General features: G+C 37.0%; 1 protein-coding gene across 1 annotated transcript in view; it reads left to right on the plus strand.

The window, feature by feature from the left end:
• Positions 1–14,028, plus strand: part of stg1 (stargazin-like protein) — a 246,516-nt gene that overhangs the window by 205,594 nt on the left and 26,894 nt on the right. The window contains exons 4-5 of the mRNA XM_073979640.1: positions 4,405–4,545; positions 13,066–13,283. Of these exons, the coding sequence (XP_073835741.1) occupies positions 4,405–4,545; positions 13,066–13,283 (359 nt within the window). The remainder of the gene's footprint in view (positions 1–4,404; positions 4,546–13,065; positions 13,284–14,028) is intronic.

The raw sequence follows: 14,028 nt of genomic DNA on the forward strand, positions 1-14,028 counted from the left end.
TCAAAATATATGCAAAAATTAAACAATTTTTATATATTTCGCACCGTATCTCCAAAACCCTGATTCTTTTCTGAATGTTTCCTTTTGGAAAAATATTTTCTGGAATGTAGAACACAACTCTTCAGAACATGTTATTGTTGTAAAATGCCTCTAGATCGTTGTTTTTAGTAAATTTTTCAGCGACGATTTAATAAAAATGTCAATAATGTAGTGAAATCCGAAATGCGAGAATTAACTGTTGGTGTGAACTGTGTTTGAAATACGTGTTGTAAAAGATATGATTCAAAATACCACTGAAACAACATAAAGTAAGCATTTTAGAGTTTCAAAATCTTCTAAAGAATTGTTAAGAACTTTATTTGGAAGATTTTTTGAAAATGTTACTTTGTTCAACTCCCAATAGTTTAGCCGATACTGACCAGAATTTCAGCAATTATGTAAAAATGTCTATATTTTATCGAGTTTGATGGAGTTTTTATACCCTCAGCCTTTAGGGTAGAAAGGGTATATACACTTTGATATGACCAAAAATGTGCTAAGTATGTTTGGACGAAATTCGTTTCAGACAATTTGGAGTCGATTTAGCCATGTCCGTCCGTCTGTGTGTCTGTCTGGCTGGCTGGCTGGTACGCACGATAACTCTCGAACGGATCAACCGATTCGAACCGAATTTTGAGTATAGTAATATTTTGTCAAAACTTAGTTAAGTTTCGAAGATGGACCATATTGGTCCACTCATTCAAAATGGTGTGAACGATAACTCTTAAAGGGAGCAATTGGACCAAACCTTGCACATCGTATTATACCTTCCAGATTTATATCGGACTCGAATATGGACTATACCAGTCCACACAAAATTCGGATAAAGCGAATTTTTAGGGCAACTCTCGAATCGTGTTGGCATTTTTTTCAGTTGGTTGTCCTTGCGTCTCCCTTTATGATGGTACAATTTTTTGCGCAAGTCCATACTTTTTGAGATATTAGCCTAAAAGATCCATAAACATTGACGGCACCAACCAAAATGGCAAATCCGCAAGATAATACAAATTTGGATACAATGAAGTTTAGGAGCTCCTCTCACATCGTTTTCATCCCTTTTTCAGTAGGCTGTTCTAGAGGCCTCATTTACAGCGGTTCAATTTTTTTCCGGAGTAAGTCAATATTTCCTGAGATAATGACCCAAAAGCTCCAAAACTCTGCCGTCACATACTAAAATGGCTATTGTGCAAGATAACTCTAAAACTGTTTCAAAAATTTCTTCCAAACTTAGTTTAACGTAATGAAATATTTCGAGTACTTTAAGAAGAAGTTTGGTTACTTAAAATATTTGGTATATGTCAATGATTTTGTATAGCCCCACATTTTAAAGCAAACTTGTTTTTGGTCGGTGGCTGAGGGCATATCTCCATCAGAACAGCTTGTTCTTATGTGGTCTGTTCTAAACATAAGTTCTACTAGTTTAGGCCTACAATATTGCCAAAGACAGCAAGGCCCAATTCCTATTCGCTTCTGAGATAAAGGCACGATAAATGCAAAAAACTGTTGTTTTAGTCCGGTTAAGATGAGGCCATAAAATCCGAACTAGATCTGACAGGACAAACCCCTACTAGGGTTTTTGTAGTCTAAATATGTACTTTCAAATCAAAATAGGTAAAAAAACTTTTTAAGTTAAACGGTTTTATGTTAAACATAATGAAGCACTACATGAATTAAACAGAATACGAAATAAAAACTAAAAACTAGAAAATAAAAATAGGTAAAAAAACTTTTTAAGTTAAACGGTTTTATGTTAAACATACAATGCAATGTTTAAGATAAATGTACTAAAAACCAAAAAATAATAAAATAGATACAGTCGTGAGAATTATAAATATATGCATAGACTAGACAAAAATAAAACCGTGGGGCACGTCAATTGTCTACAAATTATCGACTTAATGTGCGATAGAAGAATCGTTTAATTCGTCGTTAGGTAGTTGGCCCACAGACGGTGAGGAAATTACTTACTATTATCTTGCTCATGGAAATTCCAATAGTTATACACTCCATGTAAATAAAAGAGATGTTTCAACTAGTTTATCGTTGGACATTCACACTGCTAGCTGGCGAGGAATCGTTTCACTGCTCGTAATTTGTCTTTAATCGAAAAAGTACTACTCGCTCACCACTATGAAACCCTAAAACTCGCTTATAATTGAGCTGGTTAGCTTGTTTCTATCGCATATTAAGTCGATAATTTGTAGACAATTGACGTGCCCCACGGTTTTATTTTAGTCTAGTCTATGCATATGTTTATAATTCTCACGACTGTATCTATTTTATTATTTTTTTTTGGTTTTTAGTACATTTATCTTAAACATTGCAATGTATGTTTAACATAAAACCGTTTAACTTAAGAAGTTTTTTTACCTATTTTTATTTTCTAGTTTTTAGTTTTTATTTCGTATTCTGTTTAATTCATTTAGTGCTTCATTATTGCAAGGTTTCTTGTCCGTTAGTTTATTGCAGTCCAACTCCTCTATACGTAGTCCCTGCAAAGATCTTACTCTACTAAGAACCACGTAGGCTTGACCTTCTTCAAACAGTTTCGCACCTAAGTATACGACTGCGTGATCCACAGTGCTGGCCTGCATTTTATGTATTGTAGAAGCCCATGATAGTATTAAAGGCAACACACATCTGTGTGCATCGCTCCCGTTGTTTTGTTAACCTGGCTTCATATTCTTCAGGCGTTTCTGACGCTATCATCTGTGTGTATCGCTACGTTGCTTTGTTAAACTGGCTTCATATTATTCAGGCGTTTCTGACGTCGTCATTTGTGTATATCGCTGACGTTGCTTTTTTAACCTGGCCTCATATTGCTCAGGTGTTTTTGACGCTAATTGTGCCCGTCGTTTCTGTAATCGACTATTTCTATCACCTTCACTTTCTTTAGCTCGTTTTGCTTTATACTTTTCTTTCGTTTTTTGAAGCCTTCGTTTACGTTGTGTTGTAGTTTCTGTTTTATTTGTGTTTGTATTTTTTTTATATATTTTTTACCATTTTGTTCCCACGAGTAATGGACATTTAAACGGTCGACCCCCAGAGGTCCAATAAAGGGGCAAGGCTATGTACAACAAGATGCGCCTGAGTCTTGAGCGGAAAACGCTAACGACATATCATTTTTATCCACCCTAATGCCATACAGTTCTTGGCGCGTTTTAACCTTTCACCTTAACTTGGGTAGTGTACCGCTAACGACGTATCATTTTTAGCCACACAGTCCTCAACACGATAAAAAATCTTGACTTGGGTGGTGGATTCAGGCTGGATTAATCAGATACCTAAATTACAGATTCAATTTCTAAATTTAAATCTTAATTATACGCCATTTAGTGGCTGCGTCCATCTTAAATATTGAGTTTGTATAGTGCACTGTATTCTTCTTGTCAAGTCCTTTTATTTGATACCCATATAGGTGGGATTGATAAAAAAATTGTTATCAGCCATTTGGTATCGGCGGCCATCTTAGATTTCAATTTTTCATAGTAAATTGTATTCTACTTGTAGAGACCTTTCATTTGATACCCATATTGATGGGATTGATAAAACCTAAGTTATCCGCCATTTTGTAGAGGCCGCCATCTTAGATATTAATTTTACACAGTACATTGTATTCTACTGGTTGAGCACTTTCATTTGATACCCATATTGATGGGATTGATAAAACCTACGTTATCCGCCATTTTGTAGCGGCCGCCATCTTGGATTTCAATTTTTTATAGTGTATTGTATTCTGCTTGTTGAGCCCTTTCATTTGATACCCATATTGATGGGATTGATAAAACCTACGTTACTCGCCATTTTGTAGCGGCGGCCATCTTGAATTTATAATGATAATGAATAAACATAATTGTATTGTCACCAAAATCCAAAGTGTATACAAAATTTCAGATTAATCGGTTGACTGGAAAAGGGTGAAATTTGAATTACTAAATTTGACCCAAGAATAAATAATAAAACAAACGGGGTGAGCTAAATAAAACCATTTAAAAATGCATAATAGAAGTTGTTTGCATTTTCAGTGTTCAAAATTCTGAAAAGACCTTAAATATATTCGATCTATCCGTAGATGAAGGTTTCAATTCACATTGACTGGGGTAATATCTCTGTCGGCAAAGCCTTTTTTACTTGTTGTAATCAAATTTACAAAAATTTTACAACCTGCGAAGCGTTTGTACTGGAAATATGATTTTCTATGAAAATTTTTGTTGAAGTGTCTAAGAACGATTCGCATTTTTTATTTTTGAAGAACCAATTTTATAACTTCACATGTTCTTAACTGCCGACTTGAAGCTACATTCATCCTTATCTCCCTTAATTTACCCCTTTATGATATTTTTTTACCTCTTTATGTCTTTGCAGATACTGTTACCAAGTCATGTCCATTCTTTTTGGCTTCGGGCATTGTGCTGCTGCTGAGTTTCATTGTCTTTTTGATACCAACCTGTTCGCATCAAAACAATTTATATTACTTTAGTGCCGGTATTATGTTCATTGTGTCAGGTAAGTAGAATAAAAGGATTGCTTTACAAAAAAATCTTTGTAAGGGTTTGCTTTTCTTTATTTTGGTTTCTCTGTGAGTTTTTAGTTCACAATAATGTTGGCTCTTTTTTGTTTTGTAAAATATTGTACAATTATCATTAGAACAGTAGTGCATCCCTCCAGTACCTAATTTCCATCAATCATCAGTGGTTTGTTACACAAAAGACCATAACTCCAGTGACACTGCAGACAAAAAAGGAATAAAAAAACACAAAACCCAAGTCACTCAATTAGAGAGTACCACACAGACATATCTTATGCCCATCCTGCTTCCCAACACCAACAAAGTTACCCTTAGCCAAAAAAATGCATCTGTTTTTTCCATGTCTCGCCGTAAATTTGTGGCAAATTTATACAGACAGATAGTAAGACATCACCAAAAGCAAAAAACAACAACAACTAAAACAAGACAGATGAATTATTGTAATTGCAGTTTGTACTGCAGTTTACATGAACTTCGTCTGTTCCAGCAGAACATTTTACTGTAAATACATTTGAAATATCCCATTATGTAGAAGACCTGGGGACCGTATGATTTATTTGTGCTGCAAATACAGACACAAATAATGATCATACGCTCCAGAGTTATTCTTCTAAAAGAAGATTTCATGGCAATTAGTAAGTTAATCACATTCTGATGACTTTTAAATTGATTACATTCATTAGGACATTTCAACCCAAAGTTGTTAGCAAATCTGTTTCCTTAAAGCAAAATCATTGAAATAATTGACTCTTACGAGTCTTCAAGACTTTATTAAATTAAAAAGGTCTTTGTAAAATTAAAAAAAAAACGGGGGACAATAAGAAATTCAACAAATAATTATGTCATCTCATTGATAATGATGTTAAAGAAATTTCAAACATCCGGAAATTGAGGAATGCGATGTGTAAGCACAAAAAAAGTCAAAAGTAACGACTCATTAGTCCAGATATGAGAAATAAAAAAGTTTAAAGAAGGATTGGAAAATACAATATCAAGGGTTTTTTATTAAGGTTCATTTAGTAAGCTTACAATGAAGACCAATTCGGGACTTAGCCTTCTCTTGATGAAAACGTTTCTGAAGCGAGGAATGCACTAAGAAGGCTAAAACAATGATATACTATTGGCAAAATTTTGTCTGTATGGCTGGAGAGCACGTTAACTCTCCGTAATATTTTATCCAAATTTAGATCATCTTCGAAGATGGGCCATATCAATCCATTCCTTCGGTATCTCCCCACAGAAGTTCATAATTGTTTTTTAAAATGGTGTGCACTATAACTCACGAAGGTATCAACTGATTTGGACCAAAATTAGTTTCTCTTAGTATTTCATCTAGAGATAGAGACATGAGACACAAGAGTTCCCTGTCGAAGGTCGTAATATTTATTCCAGGCATATGTACATCAGCTTCGAATATGATCTATCGGTCCACTCCTTCAAAATGTTTGTTTTCGGACTGGCACAAAATTGAGCCCTCTAAGACATTGCATTTTATTCCGGAGCAAATCTATACTTCTTGAGATAGTGTCCTAAAAGCTCTAAGTAACCCTGTCGGCACCAACTAAAATGAACACGGGTTATTCCGGAAGATAGAACAGGCCGCCGCACACTGGTCGAAACCACTGATCTAGCGGCGCAAAAGTAAAAAAATCGAACTATAAAATTGCGAAATATTTTCCATTGTATCGATTACAACCACTTTGCAGACAAAGATTTTGTTTTTTCATTTTTGTTGTTGTAAATATTCACTCAGTTATTCACTATCAAATATAAGAGTTTTTGTTGCATCAGATTTTTAAAAATTGTTGCAAAAAAATTAACTTCATATTTGTTTAAATGTTAAATAAATTCGTAATGAAAATGGACAAGATATATTTTTAATTAATAGCAGAAGGTGTGATTTAAATTATAAAAATTAGTTTGGGGTCTGGAGCTACTTAGTTATATAGCAATAAATTTTCAAAAAATTCAATTTTTTATTGTTTTTATGGTTTTTAGCCGAACTTAGGTTCGATTATTTTTTGGGGAATGGAATTGGACTCTCTGGATACTGAATAACCACATTCGGGCTGCAAATATTTGCAAATCTTTTGATGACTGCACTTTTAAAAAAAGGGATTTTGCATGAAATTCATACAAATTTAGCTGTGCATTTGTATGGGAGCTAAATCAAAATATGGACCTATCTTGGGAAATGTTTTTTCAAGGAGGATTTCTACCCCCGGAGACATTATAATACCATATTGTAGCTAAATATGGGATAACAAGTAAAAATTCAACGAATCGGGGGTACCATAAAAGGGGCTACATCGAAACATAAATCCGTGTTGAAAATGTTTTGTAAGAAGATTTTATACGCAGTGAGAACACGGAATGCAAAATTACAGCCAAGTTGTTTTAAAAATGTGGTCATTATATTCAAAATACCTTAAGTTGGGAGGTACGGTTACATAGGGGCTATATCAAAACGTGCACCTATGTCCATAATTTTTGGTGAAATTATTTTTTGACCACTAGGAACCCTAAGTACCAAATTACAGGTAATTTGCTACGAAATTGTGGCTTAAATCCTCAAAATACCGAAAATCTTAAGGTACCGTTATATGGGGGCTATACCAAAACATCAGCCGATATTGTTCATATTTGGCCCATTATTACCCACAGGCACAAGCTGAGTTTGTGCCAAATTTCAGTGACGTATCTCAATACGTTTGCATGTTATTAATTTCGCGCCGCTAGATCAGTGCTTTCGACCACCGTGCGCCGTGGGATCAGCGCCCCAGAAATGCAAGTTCCAGCAATTCAATTGCAACGGTCTTCGCAATAAGGTCAGCGATATTGTGGATTTTATGAGTCGGAAAAACATCATGGTCTCCGAGATCTAAGAAACAAAGATCACTGCCACCTTAGCTTGCAACGTTGCGGAAGGATCGTACAAGAAACGGAGGAGTCTGTCCAGTGAAGACCTATTTCACGTGGGGTCGACTTTAGTGACCCGTACATAAAATGTATGGGGGTAGATGTAGATGGTACAGCCGAGGTAGAGCTGCTTAATGTGTATAAACCGATGATTTATATGCCCGATATTAGTTTGCTCTTAGGGGCCAACAACCGTCTGGTACTAGGGGACTTCAATGTCCCCTGACCGGAACTGACCGAGCAAATTGGTAGCTTTACGCACTGTGAACGAAGACGCTTCTACGAGTATGAGCAGAGATTGACACAACTCGCCACACATCAATAAACGCTTTATAGAGCCTGCTCATTCCCTCAGATCCTCGGGTAGCTGAGACAATTGTTCGGGGTATCATCACAGCTAAAGATACATGCTGGTTGAATACCTGATATTACATAAAATTCCCCAGAAGTAGAAAAAAGACTATAAAGTGAGCATCGAAGACCCAAGAGTCAGGAAACAGTCTAGTAAGCGATTATAAGCGAAAACGTGGCTAGACCACCCGAAACAGTGCAACATTGGTACATGAATAAGTAAGTTGTGGGAACGTTTAGATCACTCTTGAATACGGGAAAGAAGGTCTATAACCTTCTCTTTCAAAAAGGGTGCTTCTATAGACCCTTACTGAAAAAAGGGTGTTTCTGTAGACCGTTTCTGAAAGACAGGGTGCCTCTATAGACCCTTTCTGAAAGACAGGGCGCTTCTACAGACCGTTTCTGAACGACAGAGTGCCTCTATAGAATTTTTCTGAAAGAAAGGGTGCTTCTATGGGGCCTTTCTAAAAGAAAGGGTGCTTCTATGGACCCTTTCTGAAAGAAAGGGCTCCTCTTCAGACCGTTTCTGAAATACAGACCTATAGACCTTTTCTGAAAGAAAAGGTGCTTCTATGGGCCCTTTCTGAAAGACAGGGCGCCTCTTCAGACCGTTTCGGAAGGAAAGGGTGCATCTATAGACCCTTTCTGAAAGAAATGGTTCCTTTATAAACACTTTCTGAAAGAAAGGGTGCCATTTTAGACACTTTCTGAAAGAAAGGGTGCCATTTTAGACACTTTCTAAAAGAAATGGTTCTTCTATAGACCCTTACTGAAAGAAAGGGTGCTTCTATAGACCCTTCCTGAAAGAAAGGGTGCTTCTATATACCCTTTTTGACATAAAGGGTGCTTCTATATACCCTTTTTGAAATAAAGGGTGCTTCTATATACCCTTTTTGAAATAAAGGGTGCTTCTATATACCCTTTTTGAAATAAAGGGTGCTTCTATAGACCCTTTTTGAAATAAAGGGTGCTTCTATAGACCCTTTTTGAAATAAAGGGTGCTTCTATAGACCCTTTTTGATATAAAGGGTGCTTCTATAGACCCTTTTTGAAATAAAGGGTGCTTCTATAGACCCTTTTTGATATAAAGGGTGCTTCTATAGACCCTTTTTGAAATAAAGGGTGCTTCTATAGACCATTTCTGAATGAAGAGGTGCTGCTGTAAACACATTCTGAATGAAAGGGTGCTCCTATGGACCCTTTCTGAAAGAAGGGGTGCTTTTATGGACCCTTTCTGAAAGAAGGGGTGCTTCTATGGACCATTTCTAAAAGAAAGGGTGCTTCTATGGACCCTTTCTAAAAAAAGGGTGCTTCTATGGACCCTTTCTAAAAGAAAGGGTGCTTCTATGGACCCTTTCTAAAAGAAAGGGTGCTTCTATGGACCCTTTCTAAACGAAAGGGTGCTTCTATGGACCCTTTCTAAAAGAAAGGGTGCTTCTATAGACCTTTTCTAAAAGAAAGGGTGCTTCTATATACCTTTTCTAAAAGAAAGGGTGCTTCTATAGACCCTTTCTAAAAGAAAGGGTGCTTCTATAGACCCTTTCTAAAAGAAAGGGTGATTCTATAGACCCTTTCTGAAAGATGGGGTGCCCCTTTAGACCCTTTCTGAAAGATGGGGTGCCCCTTTAGACCCTTTCTGAAAGATGGGGTGCCCCTTTAGACCCTTTCAGAAAGAAAAGATTCCTCTTTAGACCCTCTCTGAAAGAAAGGGGGCTTCTATAGAATCTTTCTGAAAGAAAGGGGGTTTTTATAGAATCTTTGTGAAAGAAAGGGTGACCCCTTTGACACTTTCAGAAAGAAAATGTGCTTCTTTAGACCCCCTCTGAAAGAAAGGGGGCTTTATGGACCCTTTCTGAAAGAAAGGGGGCTTCTATAGTCCCTCACTAAAAGAAAGTGGGCTTCTTTAGACCCTTTCTGACATATACAATATCCTGCTAAGCGCATAGAAAGGGTGCTTCTATAGACCCTCTCTGAAAGAAAGGGGTCTTCTATAGACCCTCACTTAAAGAAAGTGGGCTTCTTTAGACCCTTTCAGAAAGAAAGGGTGCTTCTTTAGACCCTCTCTGAAAGAAAGGGAGCTTCTTTAGACCCTTTCAGAAAGAAAGAGTGCTTTATAGACCCTTTCATACAGAAAGGGTGCTTCTATAGACCCTTTCATACAGAAAGGGTGCTTCTGGAGACCCTTTCATACAGAAAGGGTGCTTCTAGAGACCCTTTTATACAGAAAGGGTGCTTCTGGAGACCCTTTCATACAGAAAGGGTGCTTCTGGAGACCCTTTCATACAGAAAGGGTGCTTCTGGAGACCCTTTCATACAGAAAGGGTGCTTCTGGAGACCCATTCATACAGAAAGGGTGCTTCTGGAGACCCTTTCATACAGAAAGGGTGCTTCTGGAGACCCTTTCATACAGAAAGGGTGCTTCTATAGAGGCTTTCAAAAAGAAAGGGTGCTTCTATAGACCCTTTGAGAGAGAAAGGGTGCTTCTATAGAGGCTTTCAAAAAGAAAGGGTGCTTCTATAGACCCTTTGAGAGAGAAAGGGTGCTTCTATAGACCCTTTCAGAAAGAAAGGGCGCTTCTACAGACCCTTTCAGAAAAATAGGGTCTGTAGACCATTTTTGAAAGGATGGGTGCTTCTGTAGACAGTTTCTGAAAGAAAGCGTGCTTCTATAGACGCTTTCTAAAAGACAAGGTACGTCTGTAGACCTTTATGAAAGACAGGGTGTTTCTATAGACCATTTCTGAAAGAAAGCGTGCTTCTATAGTCCTTTTCTGAAAGACTGGGCGGCTCTACAGACCCTATCTAAAAGAAAGGTTGCTTCTGTAGACCCCTTCTGAAAGAAAAGACTCTTCTATAGACCCTTTTGAAAAAGGGTGCTTCTATAGATCATTTCTGAAAAAAGGGTGTTTATAGACCCTTTTCTGAAAGACAGGGTGTTTCTATATACCCTTTCAGGAAGGCAGGGTGCTTCTTTAAATCTTTTCTGAAAGAAAGGGTGCTTCTATAAACACTTTCTGAAAGAAAGGGTGCGTCTATAGACCCTTTCTGAAAGAATGGGTTCTTCTGTAGACACTTTCTGAAAGACAGGGTGCCTCTATAGAACATTTTTGAAAGACAAAGTGCTTCTATAGACTCTTTCTGAAAGACAGGGTGCTTCTATAGACCCTTTCTGAAAGAATGGGTTCTTCTGTAGACCCTTTCTGAAAGACAGGGTGCCTCTATAGAACATTTCTGAATGACAGGGTGCTTCTATAGACACTTTCTGAAAGAAAGGGTGCTTCTATAAACCCTTTCTGAAATAAAGGGTGCTTCTATAGACCCTTTCTGAAAGACAATGTGCTTCTATAAACCCTTTCTGAAAGACAGGGTGCCTCTATAGAAGATTTTTGAAAGACTAAGTGCTTCTATAGACTCTTTCTGAAAGACAGGGTGCTTCTATAGACCCTTTCTGAAAGAATGGGTTCTTCTGTAGACCCTTTCTGAAAGACAGGGTGCCTCTATAGAACATTTCTAAATGACAGGGTGCTTCTATAGACACTTTCTGAAAGAAAGGGTGCTTCTATAAACCCTTTCTGAAATAAAGGGTGCTTATATAAACCTTTTCTGAATGAAAGGGTGCTTCTATAGACCCTTTCTGAAAGACAATGTGCTTCTATAAACCCTTTCTGAAAGACAGGGTGCTTCTATAGACCCTTTCTGAAAGACAAGGTGCTTCTATAGACCCTTTCTGAAAGACAGGGTGCTTCTATAGACCCTTTCTAAAAGACAGGGTGCTTCTATAAATGTTTTCTTAAAGAAAGGGTGCTTCTACAGACCCTTTCTGGGAAAAGGGTGTTTCCATAGACCCTTACTGAAAAAAGGGTGCTTCCATTGACCCTTTCTGAAAAAAGGGTGCGTCTGTAGACCATTTCTGAAAGAAAGGGTGTTTCTATAGACCCTTTCTGAGGAAAGGGTGCTTCTATAGCCCCTTTCTGAAAAAAGGTGCTTCTATAGACCCTTTCTGAAAAAAGGTGCTTCTATAGACCCTTTCTGAAAAAGAGTGCTTCAATATACCCTTTCTGAGAAAAGGGTGCTTCTATAGGATGCTTTCTTTCAGAAAGAGTGTTTCTATAGACCCTTTCTGAAAGAAGGAGTGCCTAAAATAAAAATGAAATAAAAGAACGCTAAAATCAGATAGGCGGGTACCTCATAATACCGTCCTGACTATTTGAGTATGAGTGACGTCGTAAAACCCTAACGTGTGATATTACGTATACGTAGGTTGTTCATACAAATTCTATCCGGCAGGCCAGAATAGCATTCACTCTTCTGCAGTTTCGCAGGACGTACACTGGTGCAGAGCGAATGCTGTACTCGCAGACAATTCCCCAACCATCGCAGCAGAAGGAAAGTGTTGTATTCGAATCTGAACTAACTTTAATTTTGTCATTCCAGTGTCACCTTATGCAAAATTTTCTATTTCCATTTTTGCACGTTTACTAGAAAGGGTTAACACTGAACCTCACACACAAGAGAAGTGACCCTGCAATGTCCACACTTTTTAAGTCCGCTGGCGTTGGAAAAAATAAATTTGTATGAATTTACAATATAATGATATGTTCAGGGTCTCATTAAAACCGTAATCCTTTAAAAAATATTCACTACTACTGCCACTTCATTTACACCTTCATTATTGTGTCTATCTATCCATTCATCCGTCTTTCCAGCTAAGCGTTCATCCATAAAACCCACTTGCCATCCACTACTTGACACCTGCCATGAAAAAAAACTTTGTGAACTATCATTAATATTAATTTCAATTTAACTTTTAATTATTGTCAATATGTTTTTTATCTTAACACGTTTACTTGTTGTTTCTTTCTGCTCCCTGTGCTGCTGTCTATGGTATACCTTCTCACAAACATCCTCATGATGGTGGAAAAAACTCACAACTGTTTTTGCAATTGTCCTGCTCATTAACAAAAAAAATACCCGATATTGGAATTTCCCACAACATACCATCATTAACGTTGATGATAATGGTGAACACCACGACGACCATGATGACAACGACAACATTGAAACTGAAAACATTCGTAACAAAAAATGGAAAAACTTGAATTCATTTGAACCGCGTGCAAACGATCATCTTCCACGCCAACTAACCCACCAACCAACCCACCTTCCCAATGAGAATGGCCAAATGAATGATTGAATGAATGAATGCGTGAATTTCTATGGATGAAAAAGGTTTACTGATGCTCATCGGTCTGATTGCTTACATATCTATATTGAAGGCTGAAATTGGGTCAAAGTTGCGTCCAAGGTCATCACTACAACCGCCCATGTTTAAGGTCACCTACGGTCAGAGTTTCTTTTTGTTTGTCTTTGGTTTTATAGCGACCGAATTTGTGGGTCTGTTGAACATATTTCTCTACATCAGTCTGCAGGAAGCCGGTTATTATAGTGTAAGTATGTATGTGGTAGTCATGTGTCTGTGTATACGATTTGTTCTTTTTTCTCTCTTTTTTGTCTTGATTTCTTTGAAAGCTTTGCTCGTTTATATTTCTTTGCTCGTTTGCTTTGTATTTTGTAATTAAGTGTGGGAATAAATGAAAGAATGAAAGCAGCAACAATGCCCGACAAATGAAAAGAAAATCAAGAATATAAAAGTTAACAAAGAAACGTTAAATCGAAAAATTTCACTGGAGAATTGAAGGCTTTAGTTAAGTCATTTGTTGGTTTAAACAATGGAACAATCATCCAATACACGGATATTCGCACGACTATTGTATGCGATCTATTGTTGAATGCAACGCGGTAGTTCGATAAGATTAATCGAATATTATAAACGCAGAGGGGAGTTGACGAAAGAATAAATAACGAAAACTAATATTGAATGAAGATTTTATAAAGAAATATGCATATATTATTCGGATCGAAAATTTATATATGGTGTGTTATTCTTATTCTTTAACGGATTATAATATTTATGTTGAAAGTCCAATCGATCAAAAAGCGCATAACGAATGGCTTCAATTGCTGGTTGCACACCAGGTTTGTACAAGTTTAGTGTAGAAGCCATGTCGCAGTATGAAAATACCTAATGATAATTTATAATAAGTTAGTAGTCTTCAATGAGAAGACATATTCGTCTTCTTTATGAACTGTTAACAGTTCTTTTATGAAAAGTCCGACTGCTTTTCTATGAGA

This window comes from Musca autumnalis, unplaced genomic scaffold, assembly GCF_047663935.1.
Source record: "Musca autumnalis isolate F117 unplaced genomic scaffold, ASM4766393v1 scaffold_3, whole genome shotgun sequence".
NCBI classification, from domain to species: domain Eukaryota; kingdom Metazoa; phylum Arthropoda; class Insecta; order Diptera; family Muscidae; genus Musca; species Musca autumnalis.